This window comes from Dermacentor silvarum, chromosome 1, assembly GCF_013339745.2.
Source record: "Dermacentor silvarum isolate Dsil-2018 chromosome 1, BIME_Dsil_1.4, whole genome shotgun sequence".
NCBI lineage: Eukaryota > Metazoa > Arthropoda > Arachnida > Ixodida > Ixodidae > Dermacentor > Dermacentor silvarum.
The window spans coordinates 217,286,322-217,310,325 of record NC_051154.1 but is presented as its reverse complement, the minus strand read 5'-3'; the positions used below and the strand labels follow the sequence as shown (position 1 = coordinate 217,310,325).

At 46.6% G+C, this 24,004-nt stretch overlaps 1 protein-coding gene across 1 annotated transcript in view; it reads right to left on the bottom strand.

Moving 5' to 3' along the window:
* Positions 1-462: 462 nt before the first annotated feature.
* The window catches only part of LOC119436768 (LIM/homeobox protein Lhx3), a 45,452-nt gene continuing 21,910 nt past the window's right edge, over positions 463-24,004 (bottom strand). Inside the window, exons 2-4 of the mRNA XM_049660064.1 lie at positions 8,233-8,407; positions 2,726-3,201; positions 463-1,158 (exon numbers count right to left, since the gene is read on the bottom strand). Of these exons, the coding sequence (XP_049516021.1) occupies positions 917-1,158; positions 2,726-3,201; positions 8,233-8,407 (893 nt within the window). The 3' untranslated portion in view covers positions 463-916. The remainder of the gene's footprint in view (positions 1,159-2,725; positions 3,202-8,232; positions 8,408-24,004) is intronic.

Sequence of the window (24,004 nt, the reverse complement as noted above, 5' to 3'; positions counted from 1 at the left end):
CTTCAGCAGCAGACAAAATGGACTTACAAAATCCCCCCCCCCCCCCCCCCCCACCCTTCCCTGTTGTGACATTGAAACCTTTTTCGAGTTCATCTGACACGTTCAAGATAAGAATATGCGGATCGCCAAGTGCAGCAAACGTGCTACAGAAACACCGTACAACGCAATCGAGTGTTGTAGTTGCCCGGTCGTGTCTGTCTCTTCGTGCACTCAAGTCGGTTGGCCGGTGCTTACGTACAACATGCACTTTAAACTGAGTCAAATTTTATACATGGTGAGATTCTTTCTTTTTGCCTGTTCGCATAGCTGTGCGAGAGAAGGCAGCGATCTCCATGGGAAAATGAGAGATGAGAAAAAGAAAACAGTGTCATGGAATGTAACAAACATTCTATCTGTTCGTCTTGTTTGGGGTCTTGTTAACGAAAAAGAATTCTATTAAACGGGCCCTAGTCAGAGGGCCAGTCCATCCTACGTGTTCACCTCTCGATACCTGAGTGTGTCCTTCGCCAGGTATTCAGCACGCAAACTTCTGCTGTAACACGCACAAATACTTTACAACGGGGCCGCGCCAGAGTCGCATACAGTGACCTTGGCTGCGGACAGTTAAGCTCTGATTGAAATTTGCGCGTGCTACCTTGAGAGTTTTCAGAGTAAGATTTACTGCATCCTGCCCACTTTCACGTCGTCGGGATGGCACTCTCGCAGCGTCAGCAGTTGACAGTGTTCAGGGCCGCACGCTCCTTCCTACCCTCGCCTTCGGCGCAGCTTCAGCGGACACGGAGCGTAGAAGCCCGCGCCGGCGCCGCGACCTCGCGGCTGCCGCGCGACCGGCAGCCGCGGAACGACGAAACCGAGCGAGAGTGTCAACCGCGCCGATCGCGCGCGCTTGGGGCCCCGCTACACGGTCGTGCGGGGCTCAGAAGTTCGCCGACGAAGGCGTGCTGTCCATGTCCTCGAGCCACGAGGCCGGGCTGGGCGGGAACTCGCCGTAGGTGTCGTCTCCGCGACCCGGGAACTGGTCGCTGGGAAGGCCGAAGTGGGGCCCCAGCTGACCGCCGGGGCTGGCCGGGAAGTAGGACGAGGCGCCGCTGTGGCCCGACTGCTGGCCCGGGGAGCCCTCAGGGTCGCTGCCGGTCAGCCCGAACGGCTCAGAGTCCTCTGGTGCGGCAACCAGCACGGGGGAAGAAAACAGAGCGCGAGCGCCAGGGACGCCATGAGCCAAGGAGACCGCAGCCCCCGGGCGTATGCACAACTTAGAGTTGGCAATAAAAAAAAATCGTGGGCGCGATTTCGTTAACAGTTCACAGTTAGTTACGCGCAGAGAACTTTTCAGCATCTTTACTGTGTTGGCGCTGCTAAGCAGCAAGCACCGTTTCAAGGCTACGTAGCCGCGAAGCTCGGACTTGATTTTGGACTTGATTTTCTCGACTAATAATAGTCAACGTTTTCCCACCGGCGAAAATGTTGGCTATTATAGTGTTTTAGGAACAAGGTTCTAAAAGAACGCCGGTATAAGCTGATCAAGTGTGGTTCTTTAACGCTCCAGAGCGTGGCGTCGGTTCATGAAGTGATACGACACTTTTAGACGATATTGCCAACTGATTTATTTGCATAAGGCTATTCATTGTTTTCTCTTGCTTAATATTATTTGGATGAAAGAAGCTTGAATTTTTCGCCCGAGCTTTCCATGTAGCTGAGCAGGTGGTAGCACCTAAGCGTCCACCAACGTCACTGCATTGTCGGTACGTGCGTGTCTGAAACGCCATTTACTATTTCAATTTCAACTTCAATTTGGTGTCATTCCACGCCAAATTAACTAACGTTTTTTCGATCGTCACAGGTATAGTTGAAACAATTTCTACATGTTTGTTGAAGTTAGAAACTTGTTTTTCACGTTGATATTTCTTGTGAAAAATTGTCTAGCATTTTGGCGAATATTCATTGTTCTTGCCCAGCTGAGCTAGAAGGCACCAATCAATTTTTTTTTCAAAGGCATAGTGCGTGATCCAGACATTCAGATGGTGTGTGTGGCAAGAAGTGATGTGACTGCCAAAATAGCCAATTTGTGAAATAATTGACTACTTCGCGTGATTTTGGCACCGCAAAAGCGAGCAAAATTGCAAAGTTTGAATTTCTTGCTCGGAACGAAAGACAATCTAGAAAATCGACTATTTTATATTTTCGTTACTGTTTTTCCTGTTCAGCTGGGCAGGAAAAATAAAGTGTCGCCAAAATGCTAGAAAATTTTTTTGCAAGAAACATAAACGTGGAGAACGAGTTTAGAACTTAAAAAAATATGTAGAATTTTTTTTTCACCTATAGCTGTGATGTTCGAAAACACACTGGTTGATTTGGCGTGGAATGACCCGTTGCGCAAGTTGGCGCGACATTCTGAAGACTAAACAGCGCAAGAAACATGTAAACTTGACATGCGCGCATACAAAATACTTACATACAGTATACACGCTGGCAGTACTACCAGCAAATATGCCAGTGGTATACTGCCAGCTGTGCTCCCACTATTTCTGTCTGTTTCTTATGCTCATATTTGAGCATCAATCAATCAATCAATCAATCAATCAATCAATCAATCAATCAATCAATCAATCAATCAATCAATCAATCAATCAATCAATCAATCATAGATCGATCGATCAATAAATTGATAGATCGATCAACCAATCAACACTGTGTCAGAAGGGGTATCAGACCAGGCTGTGCATACCTGGGTGGTCTTTGACGTCTCGCTTGATGGTGGCGCCGGACGAGGAGCGGAAGAAGTCTCCCCAGCGGGTCTTGCCGGCGTCCTTCTTGAGGCGCTTCTCCTTTGCGCGCCGGTTCTGGAACCAGACCTGTACGACGCGCATGTCGAGCCCAGTGTCCTGCGACAACTGTTCGCGCACGTGACGCGCTGGCTTGGGGCTGTTGTTGTAGGCGCTCTTGAGCGTCTCCAGCTGCTTGGCCGTGATGGTGGTGCGCGGCCGCTTGCTGGAGCCCTCGCGCGCCTTGGCCGCTTCGTAGTCGGCCTTGCAGACCAGTTTGTTGTCCTCCATGAGGTAGAACTCGTCGCCCGTGTTCAGCTGCCGCTTGCACAGGATGCAGGCGAAACAGTGCAAGTGGTACACGTTGTCCTGCGCTCGGCGCACCACTTGCGTCGGCGGGATGCCCAGCTCACAGCCAGCGCACTTGGTGCCGTATCGCCTGCGTGCAGGTCCACCGTTATCTCCAACAGCGTGCTATCACAATCTGTAACATCTGGTATGGGTACCACACGCGGGTTCTCTTTGAACTGCAGCGAAGCTTTGGCTATATACGTGGTATGCGTGCTTGCAATTATGGTGCTTTAGCTACGTCTTCACTTCATCCGTGTTTTGAACTCCAAGACCATATCGGCGTCGTTAGTGGAACATATGGGCAATAATGCTACACGTGAACGAACGTTTGGCAAAATACCACAAATACCACTATTGCGCAAAGTGATGGCTGCTGAGACACGTGGGGAAAAGATGCTGGTTTCACAAGCGACTTGCTACCTTTCTCACCAGTAACCTGTTCAGAGCGGCTTCCATGGCTAAAGTCGTGCTGTGCATAGCCCGCTAATTAATGGTAAATTTATGCAGGCCTTCTGCTTGCGGCATATTGTTAAAACATTCTGGACCGTATTACACACACCACAACGGATTAACTTCGCACTTTCCTACAGGCACGAAATGAATAAAAAGATTTTTAACGGAGAACAAATGGAAAATTAGTGACACTGAAAGGTCGTCTCAACAATTCATCTTATCCAGATAACGAGACGTTCGCTCAAACCCTGCCCTCACTTACATTGGTCCTCAATTCTCACAGCAGTCGACAAAAACGATAGCGGGTACATGTACCCTTTAGGCACAGACTTTCTGAAAACGAGGGACCGATAGACAACTGCGAATGGCGACACATGATATTCCTCCACCTTGTGCAAGCGTGTGTGCGTTCACCATTTCCCGTGTAGCCACGCCAAATGTACTCCGCGTCAAGCGACATGGAACGTGTTAACGTAGTTCGGCGTCGGCTCCTCCATTTCACGCCGCGCAATGGCAGCGCTACTGCGCTTCTCAAAATGGATCCCAAAGCCTATCTGCTATAGTCGGTAGCCACAAGGAGCACATTTCTGTCACCTGTCTACAGCTCGGAAATCGTGCAGCACAAAAGGGACGTCGGTGCCGGGCAAGCAAAACAAGAAGAAATGCGTCACATTTGGTCGCTGCGTAAACGGAGAGCCTCGCGGTACGAACCAAACGAGTGCCGTCAGACACTCGGTTAACCACGCACGCCTTACTCGGGCGGTGTCGAGCATGGCGCAGGCGAGCGCAGGTTCTCGCCAGATCGAACGGGCACGCGCAGCTGTCGGATGGACCATCGCGACGGGACGCGAGACGGCCCGCTGACGCGTGGCGCTGGGACGCGTCAAAGCGGTCCCTGCGCAAGAACCCGCACGCGCGCGCGCTCACGCAGAGCAGGAAGCCAGACGTGTAAACGCGCCAGCCCCATAAACAGAAAAATGGGAGGGTGCGCGCTGCTCGGCGAAACGGCCGGACGGAGGGAAGCCGGGCGGCGGTCCCGCAGTGTTCGCCGACTCGGCCGCCCCCGCGCCCAAACCGCAGCGTCGCTCTGGAGCCAGCGTTTCGACGCGGCAGATGGCGACGCAAGCGCCACGCTCCGTTGGGCGCGTGACCGCCTCGTTCAAGGCCTCCCCCTCTATCTTCTCCCGCTTTCGTTTTCTCTTTTGCTTTTTCTGCCTCCTTTCGCGGGAGTCCGTATATGTAGTATGCGCATCCCATCCCTGGCACTTGCATGCACGCGACTTTGTTCGGAGGCGGCGCTGTTCGCGCGGTTATTTATAGCGGATGCGCGAGGCGTCGCTGATCCGTTCTGCGGATTAGCGCGGCACATCATCGTTCTAATCTCCGCGCAGCCCCCGGCTTCGACCCACCACCATCCGCCGCCTCAACACTACCAGGCTGGAAGAGGGAAGTGCCAGAAAGCCACGTGCCTATAGGCACGCATTAGCGCGATTCCATAGGGCGAAGGCACAATGCTCTGAGCACATCGAAACGCTTTTGCTCAGCGTTTATCCAGAAATGTTGCCGTACTACGCGAGGACATCGTATAACTGAAAATAACGACAAAAAAAAAAAAAAAAAAAGGGCCTGCTGGTCGGTCTTCTTGGAGCCCGTTCCACTCCAGAAGCCAAGAGAACGAATAAATAATAAAGAAGAAAGCAAACGTTGTGAGTATGTGCTGCGATTTATGCGGGCGCAATGCATTCCGACGGCAACGTTTATTTTTTCTTTCGTTACGGTATATTATTTTCTTCACGCTTCAAGATGAGCTGAGTTCTGAAGGCGTTAACGGCCTGACGAATGTCGCTGCCCTCACCTGTGGTTGGTTGCTGAACACTCATATAAGAAAAAAAAAAATCACCAGTCTTTCCCCTGTCGAGAAAATGGGGGTAAGCGAAGCTTGTCGTGCGTGTATCTGACCTTCGTCAGGGTAACGTAAGGTTCACGACATGTCACGGTCTCCCTCTTTCTCTCTCTCTCTCACTTTGTTTCTCTTTCTCGCTTTTTTCTACCTCTCTTTCTCTCTTTCTTTCTCACTCTGTCTCTCTTCCTTTCTCTCTTTCTTTCTGGTATGTCCTTTCTGGTATGTTTCTTTCTGGTATGTTTCTTTCTCGTATGTTTCTTTCTGGTATGTGTCATTGAGCTTGGATCCTTTCTGCACTACCGCCAGGATCGGTCCACCTTTCAGCGTTACACAACCTCCACCACCACCACAACCACTGCCAAAACTTGTGAGACTATAAAGCTTCGCTTAAAAAGAAATTGCTGCAGGTCACTTCCGACAACTTTTGTGAACAGTTAAGACATGAACTGGCACCTTCGAATGTACTGACTAATCCAAATGGGCACTCTTATTTCCGTACATGCAAGTTACTGGGCATCTTACGCAGCATGATTTGAATTGCTTCAAAAAGGAAATTATGAAAGAGAACGTTTCGCTTTATTTGACGTATCATAATGTCACACAGGCGCCACAGGACGCATGCTAAAGCGAAAGGCAGAGATGCCATAAAGAGAAAAGAACAGGAAGGGCTGGTGCATTGCCTTCTTGTGCCCTATATTCCTTTCGCGCCACTTTTTACCGTGTATACCGCTACAAACACTCCAAGCAAGAAACTTTAATGAATGAGGAACTCCCTGCGACACGTCCTTCGTCGTGACATCGTCCTACCTTATGACGACTGAAAAGTAAGTTGCTTGAATACATCCGTACACAGCCGCCAGTTTCGAGCGAAACGAACTGAGTGAATCGAAAAAAGAAGAAAATAAATATATAAGGAGAAATATATTGATTTTAGTAAAATATAGGAAGGAAAGTCGAGGTGCTACGAAAAATGTTCAGTTTCTTCGCAAATGCCAGTGCAGTTGCAAAGAATTAAACAAAGGTAAGAAAGCAGTGACGGCTCAAATTCTCCGTCGTACCTCGTGGGTCGTAAACTGACGCTTCTGCAGCGTCTCCGACAAGCAGACGCTCACTTTGGTGCAGAGCTGCGACTCGTAAGACAAAGGAAGACGCAGTGCACGGAAGAACGCAGTGCGAGACGCCCACGTAGGCTTACGCGAAACGGTAGGAAAAAAAAGAAAGTGAGCGATAAAGAAATGAAAACGAAACAACGGCGCCGCCTTTTTGACGGAGCGGAAACCGAGTTATACAGAACAAAAAAGGCTCCTTCTGCAGCTCGCTGAGAAGAAAAGAAATAGCCTCTATAAATAATACCTCCCGCCCCCCTTCCTTGCCCTTTCAGACTATCTGAGCATAGCTTTCTTATTCTGTTTTTGCTCTAGCTTATTTACTTCTTGTAGTTCGTGCGCCTTCGTAAGGCTTGCTTCCGTTGCGGCCCTTGCAGCTGCGAACATGTGACTGCATGGTTGTTTCTCTAACATTTGCAGAGCCTAGACGTGAGACAAAGATAAACAATTGAAAAACGCAGACAGAAGGATACCGAAAAAAACGAAAAAAAAAAAAAAAAACGAAAGACGAAAGGAAGACAGAAAGGGCGACGCCGAGAAAAACGGAAGAGTAATCATTTTAATGCATGCTGGATCCTGGGGATTCAGCAGCAGGGGAGAAGGCTCGCGAGGCAGAGACCCCACCCCTCCCTTCGAGTATTCGAACTGTGGCCGTTCTATTGGGAAAGAAGGAGGAGAAGGAGTGGGAGAAAAAAAAAAAAAAGGCGACAAGCGTTATCACCTTGCGCGCGCCATCGTAGCGTGGGACGGAATGGAAAAAAGAAACATAATGTGGAGAAGCCCATTGTGAAATAAAACAATGTGTATACAGTGCAGTTCTCGAGTTCTCTCTTTTTATTGCGCATGTTCGTCTGTCGCTCTCGTGGCGACAATGGAGGAGTCGCTGTTCAGTCAAATTTTGCCGAGTTAGAGCCTCTTGCGATGACTTTCAATGTCGAAAATCAAAAAGCTAATCGTACGGAATGGCCGTGTCCGTGATGTGGTTTTATAAAAATACATTTAGGCAGTCTGTAGACTTTCTATACCATCTTACAGGCTGACTTACATCTGTATATTTTTTTTCTGTTTGATTATACGTAACCTGTTAAAAGCGTGAGGCCTTCGCTCCCTAAAATATTTATGGAGAGCACGTAGACTTAAGGCCTTGCATAAATTTACAGTCTGTGGAATGTCTATGAGCAGAACTTGGGCCATACAATTTGTTCACATCACCCGGATGAGGTAGCTCGCATGCTGCAGCGCATACGTACATGAAGGTTCTCTACGGTTTTTAGGGCCAGTAGTTATCAAAGTGTTGTAGTTCACCAAAATGAAGTCGTAATCGCATGGACGATAAGATCGGTTCAAGTTTTGGTCTGTGCTCGGTGGCTACGTAAGTAGTCCATTGAACTGCAAGCTTTTTGTAACCCTCCTCTTGCATGGGTTTTGAAAAAAAAAAAAAAAAAAGGTGCAAGTGCCGGTTTCGAGCAAGATCAGCGGCAATGCAGACGCCGTTCCAGTAATCAGTCTAAAACATATGCAATGCAGTGCAGAGTAATTTTCTTCCTCTTTCGTTTTCATCAAAGAATAAGCGTAACATGGCTGCATCGAATGGGCCTTTCTTTACGCTGCACGCTGACAGACCCGGCATGGTACACCCGCGATAACAAAGACGTACTTGAAGAAGTCGTCCTTGCAGTAGACGTGCCCGTTGCGGGCGAAGCACTTGTTGGCCAGCTGCGCCTGGCAGTCGGCGCACTTGAGGCAGCGCGCATGCCACGACCGCTCCAGCACCTTGAGGATGAACCGGTCCAGGATGGGTTTTTCGCAGCCGGCGCACTTAGGGATGCTCGCTGCACACATACACAGAGAACGGAAATGCCGAGTTGACAAAACTGCTACGCTGTGCGGTAGGTCACTGCGACAGAGCTAAGCTACATCTCGATGCACACTATGAGAGAACTCTAATCGCTCACCGTTATACGCGAAATTGTGCAAGTGCTCTTCCTCACACGTCTTGTTTTGACCCACACATGGTTAGATGTGGGAATAAAGTAGGAGCGCACACGTTGGTGCCACTATCCTGGTCAACCATGTCTTCCTTGCTACATCCACGCTGTTTGCGAATCTACCCTCGGCTCAACGGTGCACACTGCAGAGCGCGAAGACGGCAACCCTGTGTAGGGCGACCTAATCATGTGGGAAAGCCTACTTTCCGTGTTTCGCATACCCCCAAATATACAAGCGGCGCAGAAGACAGGAAAGGTTCTGCCTTGCATTGTCCTGTCTTTGGCGCTCCATGTAGGATGTAAAACCGAAACCAAGTATTGAACAAAATCGGACAATTATTGAAGATGGTGCGGAACGGTGCACCAAGTCAGTAAACGCAAAAGTGCGGATGTGCCATTAAAGTAATTGTCTTTTAGCATCTATGAGATGAAAACAAAGCAAATAGATGCACTGATCTACGTCTGCGTGTTACATTTGAGCTTGAACACGAGGTACAGTACAGCTACCACGAATACAGAATCCGCAGTGACGGCTTCTTAGTGCCCTGTGCGCTATCGCAATTGTTTTACATTCCCATTAAAGAAATATTATTAGGTGTGCACCATACGGTTGAAAGCTCCCCTAGCTGGAATGCAGGAAGCAATATGAAGTCGTGAGCGTGGTGCAAAAAACAGCTTTTTATACCACATGTATATTCGCAAATCAACAGCGACACCTTACGCCGTGTGAAGAAGGACGCTTCGCGCACAGTTCATGAACAACCAGCATGGTCGATAGCGCAATTACCTCTGAGAAAATTAGAGACCAAACATAGCCATATTTTTTTTAGGTAGTGTAAGTTTCCTTGATGTGATTAGCGCTATTGGTTTGCGTAGGGAGTTGAATTTTGATTTAACAGGTCCTACAACATATACGTACACATGAAAAGCCAGGGACAACCTTGGTGGCTACAGTGTTATTCGACGGGTACCAGAGGCTTGCCAGCCGCATTTTATGACGGAACAAAAAAAAAAAAAATGGTGATTGAGGATTTCATCCAATACAAAAAATTCGCGTTTACCGTAGAGCTTTCCCGCACAACAACTATGCTAGCGGCAAAGTGCTATTACCGTGGGTGTGTGGCCAGGTGGCCAGACACGGTAGTTGTCGGGGTGGTGCACCGCATACAGGGACAGTTGGCGGCCATTTTCAAAGAGGGCTGTTTATATATGGTTCTTCATTCCGAGCGTCTACCTGGTAGTTTGTAATCACGCATCCCAGTAGGGAATGAGACTGTGGTTAATTAGTAAAACAAATCGCACCACCCAACCGCGGTCTTGGCTGTCGGAAAAAAAAAAAGCAGATTTAAGTATACGTGCTGCAGACGGGCATATACGAACTCGCCACGCTCGACAAAACAGGCGAGAAACGGCTTTATGTTGCGTGAGCGTCTGTTTAACGCGGTAACGGCAACATCGTGCTAGGGAGAGCGGGTTGGGGTAACTAAGCAGAATGAAAAGCATATACAAGACACAGCGATGAAAAATCGTGACAGATGCCGCACTTGACAAACGGGGGGGGGGAAATGGACCAGGACACTGAGATGCATGAGGTGTGTTTTCCGCGAATAGGTTACCACTTCCGCTTATTATTATTATTATTATTATTATTATTATTATTATTATTATTATTATTATTATTATTATTATTATTATTATTATTATTATTATTATTATTATTATTTTACCGATCTTGTAGCTAGCGATGCAGCATTACAAACTTTAATACGATATTTAAGTGCATGCCTGCTCTGCCCTTTCCGTTCACTCTTTCGGAGACGCACCTGTTGGACTGTTGGCATTAGGGATCTTCGAAGTGGCATCTGTGCAGCCAAACAGAGTTCTCTGGCGATTCTCAGAAAGCACGCTATGAAATTGCAAAACAGCGATCGTGCCTAAGACGCTACATCGCTTAGCTTCCATCTATGCTTGAATCAAGTTGCACAAAGTGTATCTGTTAAACTAAGCTCGCAATCGTCAAACTGTAGGAAATGTCTCAGAATGTTTGCACTGACACATTCAGCACTGCGGCACATTCACTGCTGTTGAGCGCATCTTAACGATCACAAGCTCGCTCCTTACGTCGGTAGAGCTGCATACGCCACGAGCAATTATCTTCCTCTCCCGTGATGCTCATCACAAACTCACAGAAACATACACACTCACGCACAAAAGGTACCTTGGAATTAGGTAGTACTTGCGATCGTGCGCACGCTGAGTGAAAGGGTACGAAGCGAGACGACTGTACAATAACAACTACTGCCTGGCTCGGCGCGATTTCGAAACAAGTAACGTGAGCAAACAGCAGGGTAGAATGTCACTTTCTCCCGAGTGCCCTCTTCTCCACTGAGGGTGAGAGACAGGCAGCAAACCGAAGGAGGCGGGTGCCAGCCAGGGCGTAACGAGACGAGTTGTCACTGCGAGACGGGTCCCGACCCCTTGACGGGATCCGCAAGGGGGCACACTCGCGACGACGGGCCCATCTCGGCTAGACGACGAGACCGCAAGCGTAATCGGCGGGGCCTTGATCCGGTTAGCGCGCGCGGCCCCGACGTCGTCGTCGTCTCAGCATCAACGACTCGGCACTGGACGACAGCAACATAATCTTCTCTCCGCGGCTCGTTCCGCCGCGTGCGCCGGGGGGACGAAGCCGCAGTGACGTGCCGAGTTGCCCGCCACCTTGTTAGCCCCGGGCCCAACGACGAGAGGGCACCGCTCTCCGGGCAGCTTCCCCTCCCCGCCGCTCCTTAATTAGATCAAGTCTGCCGCTCTTGTGAGCATTGCCCCAAAGGCCAAACAGTGCGCTCAGCGGAGCCAGCACTGCCGGCGCACAAAGAGTTATTCAACGCTCAGTCAGAAAAGAACAACGAGGGGGAGTTTGTCTAGCGGTAGCTCTTGCTTCCACGAGAGAATGTTGTCCGTCCTTGTATTCAGCGGTGATGGAAATACCGACCCCAGACCTTCTACATTTCTTGCGCTTTTTTTTTTTTCGTGCGTCAAAGAAAACAAGGTCAACATCGGCGTTTACCCAACAAATGAGCGTCCGTTTCTTTTTTCTTTCCCCTCTCTCTATTTCTTTTTTCTCGCGTTTCTCCCGCCGTCTCGCTTCGGCGGAGAAATAGAGTTCTCGGCCCTTCGGGCTCCACCACCTGTCAACGAGCGGTGTCTTCTTGTTCGGGCGTCACACTAACTGCAAATGTCAATATGCTCAACACTCGAGTCCTGACGGCGATGATCGAGAGACCACGTCATTGCAATTCTCTCTCGTCTTTTTTTTTTTTTTTTTTTGCTTCTTGTCTCAAAGAGAGGAGGCGCAACTGGTAGCGGTGAATTTGACGCTCAGAGTGTTTAAGCCGGCAAAAGAACAAAAATAGATGCCCATAAAGTATCGAGAAAGAAAGTAGGGTGAAAGGAAAATTGAAATAGCGGGGCGGGGGGGGGGGAGGGAGAGGGGGTGAGATGTATAAAAGAGAGCGCGAATGCTGGTGGCTGTGCATTAGGACCGGGCCGTGAATGATCGTTCCGATTGAGGGGACACTTTTCGATGGTAAAGCGGGCGGAGATAAAACCCGGGAGGACCACCAGCAAAGGGCAACCCGCGCTTAGAAGGCGGTAATCACAAATTACGGGGAGAAAAAGTGGGGATGTGGCGAAGAGGAAGGAGCGAAGGCAGTTAGCGTAATTGAATAAGCAAACAAGCCTAAACTGAATTACGTCCCTCGGTGCGGGCCGCTCATTTGCAGGCATCCGCGCCGGTTTTTACATCACTGCGGGACCGAACACCCTCCGGTGTAACGCGTACGGCCGGCCGGCCGTGTGGCTCGACGGCTGAAAGAGAACATGCATGGGGCGGGAATAAAAGGAGGCAAAAAAAGAGAAAGAGAGAGAGAGAGAGAGAGAGAGCGGGGAAGCATCGGGGAGCAAGTGCGCGCAAAGTGCACGAGCGGATCGTAGATGCGTGACGCTTCGCCTCGAAAGTACGCTCCGTGCATTTTCCGCGTAGCACGAAAAAAATAAAATAAAAATAAAAAATAAGGATGACGTAGGCGCTGGAAGTATTAAACAAACAGAGCAAGTCGACAGTTGTAGTGGATCTTGGTAGTCTAACGCCGATGCAGTACGGTATTCTCAAAACGTGAATTGCTTTTTTTTTTCTTGATTATTTCAGTTTTTTTTTAGTCCTCGTGGTCCACACCGGTGGCATGCATACCCAGTATTAGCATACTGCACTGCTTACGTTTAAATGCCTTTTGTTATTATTTGTTGTTTATAAACTGCTGAGGAGCGGCATGGTAAGGCTGCATCAGAGCCGACTATCCTAATATTCTCATCGTTATCTCAATGATGATTTTTACTTTATCACCTAACGCTCGCATCGCTTCAGTTTAAATGCTCGTTCGAGTCATTATACCATGATTATTATTCTTACTTTCCCATTATTTTTAGTCGAACTTTTTAAATCGACTTGCAGAGATTCTTACATCGTCCTGTCCGGTCACAGACATTCATAGTTATCTTAGCAGCCATCAACAATAAGCCATTACGGGCGGAGGTTTTATGGGGGTGCCCGGGCCCCCAGTGACCCCCAGTGACCCTACCCCTCCTCTTTATAAACAACTAGAAACGTACGGAAGGACCAACACACCGATCTCACGATGAATTTCACAGCGCCACTGCTTCCACAAAGGATGCCGATAGCTTGTCTTAGCAGACCGAAGGGCCACTACGCTACCAAGTACATTGTGTTTTTTTTTTTTTTTTTACTCTTCATTTTCATTTTTTTTTCTTAACAGTGACATACTGGCTTAACCGCGAAGAGGACGGACCAGGGAGGTGAGGATATTTAAAGCTTACACAACGGGTTTCGGCAGAGGCTCTAAATTTAAATATTCCATTGAGCTGTCTTACCAAATTTCGAAGAATAATTTACCAATCTAAGAGGATTTAGTGTTTCGCTTTGGTGTACAAACGCAGCGAGCCCACTCGGTATCTTTACTTGGCACGCACTACGAGAGCAACTATTTGTCGGAATAACCTGTTCGCGAGGCGCCCAGCACAATTTGCATAAAATAGAACACGACGTCCCCCTCGCTCTTATTGTTGAGCCGAGGAATCTCCGCGGAAAACAGAACGTGTAGTTTATCTGGGTGTTCTGTGACGCTGCGCAGATAATAAATTTCAGTACCATCCTGAACGACGCGTTGTCTAAAGCACCAGTGAAATAAAATTATAGGTGATTCGACGTAAGCGAAATATTGATTGGGCACGTGTGAGAGATGTAATTAAACGGGATTTATAAGCGCTAGCACGAGCGACCGCCAACGTGCGCTTGAATATTTAGCACGAAAGACGTACACAAAGTCAGGAAAGCATAGCCATAATTTATTTGTGCGCGTTCGCTGTTTGGTCGCTTCAATGGCAGTGACAGTTCAGAGAACGTACAGCGGGTGGCACTAAAGCAACTTAGAAGGAAGCGGGTACACCTTATGTGTGTGCTAGTGAGGGCCGTAAAGAGCCGAGGTGTGGTAAGTTCCCGAAGTAATTACCAAAGCTGCAGTAAACGTTTTGTTGAGTGCGGACACCGTTGCGGCTGGCGGAGAGCCTTCTTGAAGTTTATAACAGTCTTCATGTTAACTTTCGCAAGCTTGAACAGACTGAAGACTCCAGCATCGGCTAATTAAGGCTTGCGTTTGGAAATTCTTGCTGGCCTTGAGGGGATCGCTTTCAACTTACTATCTTTACTCATGCGTACTGAGAATTTTCATTAGATGGCCTAAATTTATTTATTTACCCTAAGTAAATCTTCAGTCTCGGGAGATTCGTAAAGGCCAAACAGCGTTTGAAGAAATAAACATGCAAAAATGCAAAAATTTAGGGACTTAAGTCTATGTAGCCATAGCTGCAGAGCCGAAGCGCACATGTGAGGGCCTCTAATGGATAAAGCGCCGCGTTTGATTGCCGTATATCGAAGTAATAGCTACAAAATGCAATTTCATGTGATTGCCTTTAGCATTTGCTGCAAAAATAATAAAAAATTGGAGGACTCTTAAGCTTCACCTTTAAGAGTGCAACGCGATAGCGTTATCGGGACCCGTTCGCATCGCGTTTTTCTTTGAGTAGGCTTCACTGCAATCGAGAACGTGGGAAAGCCAGCTTACAAAGACCAAGCTTACCTTTAAAGTCGGCTTCACTTTTAAACAGAAATGCATTGCAGGGAAGACTCTTCTTCCAGGGGCAATATAAGTCGTTTTATATTAAAATGTGAAGGCCCTAGGACCTTTTTCATTATTGTATTACTTGTTTGCTATTGCCCCGACGCGCGCGCGTGTCCAAAACGCATTAGGCAGGCCAAGTCCCAATTTGACCTGCCGAGGATGCGATCTCCATCTGAATAAGATTTTCGCAAGCAGCCTACCCGAGCGTGCCACTGTTGGTATGGTAGAATGCTGGCAAAAGGGGTTTATGTTTGAGTTTCCTCGTAACAGAATGATGTTTTCTCGTACATTCAAATAACAGTCTGACGCCACCATGTCTGTAGGGTGTGGTTAAGTCGCACTTTACCATTTTTCTGACGGATTTCACTGTGAGAAATTCAATTTTTGTTCACTAACACCTTGCACCACGCGGAGGGCCTGCGCGGTCGGGGTGGTTCGGGATGATTTTCTCCGCCACGGACGCCGACATCCACGCCGAGGCCGGATTTTCTGCGACACGGGGCCCTTAACGCTGTCGCGTTAAATAATGCGCTATTGTTCGCGTTTGTCTTTGGCCGAAATCAAAAGATGCTGGATTAAAGTGTGCGGTCATGAAAAAGAGTCTCGAGTAGTACGGCGGCAGCCATCCGCCCCGCCTAACCTTGAATTAGCGATTGTTTTCGGACTGTGCATTGCGTTCACATGAAATAAATGGCGCCACGACTCTTCGCTCTCTTTCCTCTAGTCCCTGGTCACAATAAATGAGCGATGTAACCAACTCTTTTCTTTGAAAAAAATCGCGTCGTGATTTCCAGCATACTATAAGGGAGTCATCGTCGCCGGAATGTGCCGCCGGGAAAAAAGGCACATTCAAATGTTAACTCACCTTGTCTCCGAACAAGCGATATTAAAGGAATATTCTGTAAGATATGGTGTTCTTTTATTTCTTGTTTTATTTTATCACTAGAATGCGAAACCGTCCAAGCTATGACCAAATCTTTTCAGGTGCACTATAGACCGGGAAACAAAACTGACCCAATGTGGCAAGTCTCGCATGCTATTTGGCCTTGTCCAGCGCATGTCTACATCATATTCCGCTAAATGTCGCCAATACAAAATACTTCATATTTTAGTTGAACGCATCAGATCGCCACTGCTTCGAGCAGTGCGACGTACGGAAATACCTACCTGTATATATAGGCCACTCAAACTGCTCTTGGAGCATGACTTTCATTTGGGCAAGTTGATTCAGAGCTATTTGGGGAATGCTCTTGGAACCTTTTCACATTATCTATCTATCGATATATCTATCTATCTATCTATCTATCTATCTATCTATCTATCTATCTATCTATCTATCTATCTATCTATCTATCTATCTATCTATCTATCTATCTATCTATCTATCTATCTATCTATCTATCTATCTATCTATCTATCTATCTATCTATCTATCTATCTATCTAAGAAAAAAAAGAAAAAAACAAGCCCTCACGTCGGCCACCATGATCGCCTATAGCGGCTAAGGCATGGCGCTACTAAGCACGTTGGGTTGCTGGCGCAAATCTCGACCGCGGCGGCCGGATTTCGATGGGGCGAAATCCACTACGGCGGGCCCCATAATTAGGTCGCCGTGTTAGCACGTAAACCCCCAGAATTTAATTTTTTGAGCTCTAACTTCCACATTAATTAAACATTAAAGACTATCATGCCTTGAGATGCGACACGTACTTGGCCCGCGCACTAGCGCTGCGCGACGTGTGAAGGACGGCATTTTTAACCTTCCGCAGAAACACTCAGTTGTCTCAATGAAAGAGGTACCTTAATTAGTTCAGTTTACGTTGCGTGTTGTGGGGCGTTTTGTGTATGTTGCGTGCACATCTGTGACTTGCATCGGGCGTATCATTTCCTTTCTCATTATACCCATCTGGAGCACCATGCTAGGCGTGTCGCCAGGGAAAACTTCTCTCTCTCTCTCTCTCTCTCTCTCTCTCGGTCTCTGAAACTGAAGGCGACATCTATAGCAGGTCCAGACCACTTAGCGCTGTACTAAAGCTGCAGTAGATCCACCCCGATAGTTTTGCCTGCGCAGCCGCAAAACTTCTCTGCGAGTATAGAGGTAATTCAAGCGGGGTGATTGCGACAATTCGAAGATGCGCTCCGTGGATCAAGACGGACCCGCCGTGGTAGAAGCTAGAACACTTGCCACGTAATAACGATCTCATACCACAAGCATGCACTGCTCATAAGTAAAGGCGCGACGACATAAATAACATGCAAATGCAAACAAAGAGAAGAAAAAGAGCACAAGCGAAGAACACGCGGCAATATTTGCAACATCGTCTCTTCTTTCTGGGATTTTACGTGCCAAAACCAGTTCTGATTATGAGGCACGCCGTAGTGGAGGGCTCCGGATTAATTTTGACCACCTGGGGTTCTTTAACGGGCGTTACGACGCAAGCACACGGTCGTTTTTGCATTTGGATCGCCTCCACCGAAATACGGCCGCCGCGGCCGGGATTCGATCCCGCGATCTCGTTCTCAGCAGCGCAACGCCCTAGCTGACTGAGCCACCGCGGCGGGTGCAACATCGTCTCAGCAGAAAGCATCACCATTATTGGCTTAGTGCTTCTGATCATCTGCGCACGCTATTATGTTATAAAGTTTTGCTGATTGTAGTGATTTGTTGTTAAAAACTGGAGCTCACCCACGCTCGACCATTATTACAAACAGTATCTATATGTACTATCACGGACAAAAGAAATAAAAAAGATAGCGACCGGTACAACTGAACCTGAACACTAAAAAAAGCGATGGTTTCATTGGTTGAAGTTTATATGTATGCCTGTTAGATTTTTTTTTAGAAAGAATGGTGTGTCGAGCGTTTTGGAATTCTAATCAAGCACACTAATATGCAGTGTTACCAACAAAAGTTAAATATAAACGAACTCGCGAGTCGGGCCTTTCAAAAACAGCTAAAGCCACGCTAAATCGAAGGTACGATAGGAAACATATTCAGTATGTAAAAGTTATTTGGTCCTGCCATTGTAAAATAGTACAGTAGAAAATAATATCTTGCTTCCTTTTTGTACGGAAAACAGCAGAAGATATAAATAATAAATTCGATAGCTGTCCATCGAGTAATTACGGTTACACAACTGTATTAATTTGACAGCAGTAATTAAGTAATTACGTCACCGCTTGATGGCACAGTTCAATATCTGCGCCAAGTGCAGCGTGACTTCGGATGTGACGAAATGGGCTAGCTCACGGAGGTAGAGCACTGCACGGGCCCGGCCCGGCCCGCGGGCCGGGCCGGGCCGTCCGAAGCGTTTGTCGGCGGGCTCGGGCCGGGCTCGGGCTTGAGGCCGCAGGCCCGGGCCGGACTCGGGCTTGAAGCCACGGGCCCGGGCCAGACTCATTGAAGGGCCTAAGTAGGCCTTCGAACACACGCGACCGTTATGCATTGCATGGTTCAATGCATTCTGTGCCAAGCTGAAGTTACACGCGCAAGATGACTGTCATCATCATCATCAGCCTATATTTATGTCCACTGCAGGACGAAGGCCTCTCCCTGCGATCTCCAATTAACCCTGTCTTGCGCTAGCTGATTCCAATTTGTGCCTGCGAATTTCCTAACTTCATCACCCCACCTAGTTTTCCGCCGTCCTGGACTGCGCTTCCCTTCTCTTGGTATCCATTCTGTAGCTCTAATGATCCATCGCTTATCCATCCTACGCATTACATGGCCTGCCAAGCTCCATTTTTTCCGCTTGATGTCAACTAGAATATCGGTTATCCCCGTTTGTTCTCAGATCCACCCCGCTCTCTTGACTGTATATCTAATCAGATGACTATATCTTATCAAAGAAAATAGTAAAACAGATGAAGTTCTAATTTTTAACAGCGGAGCTGTTTCAGCCGGGCCTAATGTGTCCGCTGAATCCGAAAATGTGGGCCGATCCTGGCAGCAGTGTAGAAAGGGTCCAAGCGCAATAGCACATACACCTGTGAACTAGCGAAGCTGAGCCTGGTTAAGTCGAGCTAAGAATGGTGGGGACTAATTGCCTATCGATAAGAAATTGATAGCCAATGAATAGCTAGTCGATAATCGATCAATAATCAATAAATTCGGATAACGTGGTAGTGCTTAGCCTAGCCCAAAAGCCAGGACTAGCTAGGTGCCCATCATCTCCGCTGTCTCTCTAGCATTGCGCCGCCAGTGCAAGCTACGCTAATTTTTTTCTTTTGCGCAAAAACAAACATTGTTTCCGTGTAAGGAAAAATAAATTATACAAAGAACCACTCCTGAAACCATTTCCATGTTACCGCTTTTGCGATCGCACTATTACCAGTTTCTATACTATGGCATTATTTTAGCGCTAAGGCCAGTTACTTTTGTGCTTCAATGTATAAAACAGCGTTTTCCTCAAAAAGTTAACTGGAACGCCCATGCATTTCGTCGGACACTTTGAAAATTAATATATAGAAACAGTTCAGTCCTGAGAATTCCTTCCAAGTGGATACGCCTTGCGAACTCAGCGGCTATAATTCGTAGATTGAAAGATGTGCCGTAAAATAATTAAAAAGTTAATTCGCGTAATTATGTTAAATATTCAATTAGGCGTTTTGACCATCCATTAGGCCATCCATGTCAGAATTAGCTTGGAACTACACAAAACAATTAGCATCCTTCGAGCGTCGTCGCATTAATGTGAACACAAGAAATCCTGAGATATGGTCAATTCCATACTTCAGGACACTCTATAAGCATCAGTCGTTAATACATTACCTACCATTCACTTTGAACAGGTACAAAAATGGCGGTAATTTCAGCAAGAAAGAACTCAGCTGAAACTTTGGTCGCTTGTAGTGCATCTGATGTTATTATTATTCTGCCTTTGTGTATGGTTCTGAGTATATAATGTAAATCCTGCTTCGTTTTCTTAGCAAATGTCAATCTTGTAAAATTCAGGCTCATGCTATGTTGTATAGGTGGTGTTGCGTTGTTTTGTATAGCTAGTATTGTTATTGTAGTGTTGTTTAAAATGCATTCTGTTAAAACTTTTTCCAATTCTGTTAACTCGCCGTGACGCAGATATTCGTTTGCTTTCTGTTCATAGCTATTTCGTCTATGAGGAATTCCAGCGACAGCTGGAAATATATGTGAATTATGGTGCACGTGTGCACACTGTTTGCTCAGCTTTGCTGTACTATTGCCTTGCCTGGTCTTTTGGGTCACGTCAAGCTACATCATCATCATCATCATCATCATCATCATCATCATCATCATCATCATCATCATCATCATCATCATCATCATCATCATCATCCTATATTTATGTCCACTGCAGGACGAAGGCCGCTCCCTGTGATCTCCACTTGCCCCTGTCTTGCGCTAGCTGATTCCAACTTGCACCTGCAAATTTCCTAACTTCATCACTCCATCTGGTTTTCTGCCGACCTCGACTGCGCTTTCCTTCTCTAGGTATCCATTCTGTAACCCTAATGGTCTACTGGTTATCCATCCTACGCATTACATGGCCTGGCCAGCTACATATGTACATATGTCAAGCTACATATGTAGCTTTTAGTCCAAAATGACCGTCCAGCATGTAAACTGGACAATAAATTGATTTGATTGATTTCGTCGGACACATTGAAATTATTATCTCGAAACTGGTTTAGTCCTGAGAATTCATTCCAAGTAGATATGCCTTGTGAACTCGGCGGCTATAATTCGTAGATTGAAAGATGTGCCATAAAATAAATAATTAAAACGTTAATTAGCGTAATAATGTTAATTCTTCAATTAGGCGTTTTTATTTCGTGTAAGTAATGGCCGCCTCATCGAGTAGTTTAGATAAAGGATTATAATTACGCTATCTGCCACAGGCAATCTTTAAAAATTTGGTTCAGCTAAAATTAAACGCCCTGTATATTTGGATGCTAAATGACATCATAGAACCATATCGTACAAATCAAGGTAAGTGCATGCGCACCACCAGAAAAATAGTAGCACAGCCAATGGGCCGGATTACTGATGTTCCCGTGGGAGAAACAAAGATTTCGGCCTTTTATTGCTTATATACTGCAGCTTATTAAACCTCTAGAAGGTGAGACTGACAGATACGGTACAATCTGTAAGTAAAAAAAAAAAGATTTTTTTTTCTTACAGGCCGGGCCTGGTCATGCACACGCGGGCCCTAGCTAAGCTTAGTAATGAACGCCCGGGCCCGGGCCGGGCCCGGGCTCAGTAACACGGGCCCGGGTCGGGCCCGGGCTTGGAACCACGGGCCCGGGCCGGGCCCGGGCTGGTCTCGGTCATGTACGCCCGGGCCCGGGCCGGGCTCGTGCTTTGTATTACGGGCCCGGGCTGGGCTCGGGCCTCGTAAAGCGGGCCCGGGCCGGGCTCGGGCCGAAAAATCAGGCCCGTGCAGTGCTCTACACGGAGGTCTGGAGTACGCGCGTGCGCGCGTACTTCACACGGGCTGTCGCTAGATACGTAACGGAAACTGGAGGTGGAAGTCACGTGGTCCTACACAACACGTGGTCCTGACATGCGCACCGACATTATGACTGGGCAGCCCTAATCTGAGTACATTGAGCACTCGACGGGTGAACAGAGGAGAAAAACGTCAGAGAGAACCCCTGCGTTTCCGGAGAAACAATTGCAGAGGGCCAGGTCGTGTCTACCCGTGTCGTAAGCAGTGACGCGCCATATATAATTCGCCACTTAAAAGAAAACAAACAATACATATATATAAAACATGTGATGTCATCGATTATTTGTTCGCGCTGTCCAAGAACTAAGGCTTCACACTATACTTACGAAGTTGACAGCTACCTAAAAAACATAATAAAGAAAGAAAGAAAGAAAGAAAGAAAGAAAGAAAGGAAGAAAGAAAGACAAGCGATACCCAATCCTTTTTTGTTTCAGTATTCCTCGAACAAGCGTCCGTTTTCTAAGACCGTTAACTGCGGATAACAAGAAAGAGAGAGAGAGAGAAAAAGAAAAGGAAATTGTGCTTTGGAACAAATAAACTGAGCTCGTCTAAAGCTATGGCGAAGTTTCAGCGCCCAATCTCGAAACACGTTATGCTGTAGTCATTCTTTGATTCCTTTTGTACGTAATTAACAAGAAGCATTACACAAAACAAAGTTCACTTAAAGCGTGTCTCCCAAATTACTGACGAGTGAAACTGCTACTAAATCATAACCCTCTGAACTCCCGAAACAATGAAATGTGAAAGCCGCAAAAGACCAATTGCTCCTGCTAAGCGCGTCGAAAGCTTAATATAATCAAATGAAGAAAACCAGTGAATCTAGTCCGTCTCCAAGCCCAAGAACAGCACTGAGATTTTTCTGGCATGATCTCAGCTTTTCCGCTCAGGTCTCGACAATCGTTTGTCGCACGCTCGCACTTAAATTTACCAGTATGCCTACGACAACAGTCGATGCCAGTAAAATGTTTGATAAAGAATTCCGTAAACCAATTATAATCGACCCAGTCTTTGCTCTGATAAAAAGTGTCACGGGGGAAATAATTCAACAATTAGTGAATTATTTTTTTGCCACCTAACATCTTTTTATCAGAGTACCTGCGATACTCATTCAAACATTCGTTTGAACGAACATTTGACTGAGTGTCAGGGGTTCTTGGTACTGATTGCTGGGAAAAAAGAAAGCCTTGGTAAGAGAATATAATTGACCATTATAAGTCCCCTATGGTCATATGGGTGAGAGGTTGGTGAGGGGAGCGCCTGTTGTGGGGCGAGGGCGAGCACGATTCACTCGAAAATATATACTACCCGTATGGGCAGATAGAGCAATTCAGGAAAGGTAGGCCCGCCTGTCCTTGAGATCACCGTGAAAAAGTAATTTGGAATACTAAAAAGGTATTTAATCCGTGACGTCCCACTGACATACCGGCATTGAGGTTCCGGTGCGAAATTCAAGGAAGCTAGGGTAGGTTGCCCTCCATTTCCGTGCGCTATTAATCAACTGTTTTCTGCCAAGTGATTGAACAAGGAGTTTCGAAAGAATACTTCACCATTGTGGACTAATTTAGTGCCCCCCCGCCCCCCTTCTTATATTTTGTGTCCCCTTAACCATGCAATACCGAAACACAGTTGCATATCAAGAAAACTTGGAAAAATTTTTTCACCTTCATTTGTGGCCATGGAGAGTACATCTGTACATAAAGAAGCCATAAAGTATTATTTGACTTATAGCTTAATTAGTGCAGTGATTAATTATTTAGTCATTGGATCGCTGAACCGCTCACAACTGACAACTCTCGCCAGCGTACCAAAAAACGCGACAATAGGCTACGAATTAAGATTCCCGCGCTTAAATCAGAATTTATGAAGAATCAAAACTGGCGTAGCATGTATAATATACATTGGACAATACAAGGTTAAACATAGGAGGCCCCATGAGCTTGCAAGGCGAGTTTTCAATGAAGAAAAAAAAAAAAAAAAAGGGGGGGGGGGGGCAGGAGCGAGAGAGGAAACCGGTCACTGCATGTGCGTCGTCAAGCTCTTTAATAAACCCTCTGCACTTGTGCATGTCACAACTCTGTCTCTTTCCCATTACTTGCATCGTTATAATACTCACAATAATCGTTATGACAGTCATCATATTATATAAAACCTATCAGCACCAATTACGCACCCATCATTAGAAATAATGCCAATCGTATTAACCTCACCTAACATCCCCAAAGAATGGATGCGCCGTCAATTGTTTCTTTTTTTTTAATTAAAAAAATTTTAGAGTAGGGTATTGTGGTCGCTCTAGGCGTCTGTCAGTTGTAGCATCACTGCGGCTAAAAACAATGCTGGGAGAAAATGTTACGATGGAATACTACCGGGTGTTCAAAATTAAGCTTGACAGAATTTTTAAAAATCGCCTGTGGCAGGTAGCATAATTATTATTATTGAGCTGGGTTATTTGAAGAGGCGGACATTAGTAGCATGCGAAATCGAAACACATATTCAACGAATTACCAAAAATTCACTAATTAACTTCTTAGTTAATTATTTTACAACACATATTGCAATTTACGAATTGTAGCCGGTGAGTTTGCAAGACGCATCCACTTGGAATGAATTTCCAGGATGACACGGAGATATTATTTCGTTCCGGGCGTACCGGTTACTTTTGTGCTTCAATGTACAAAACAGCATTTTGGTAAAAAAGTAAG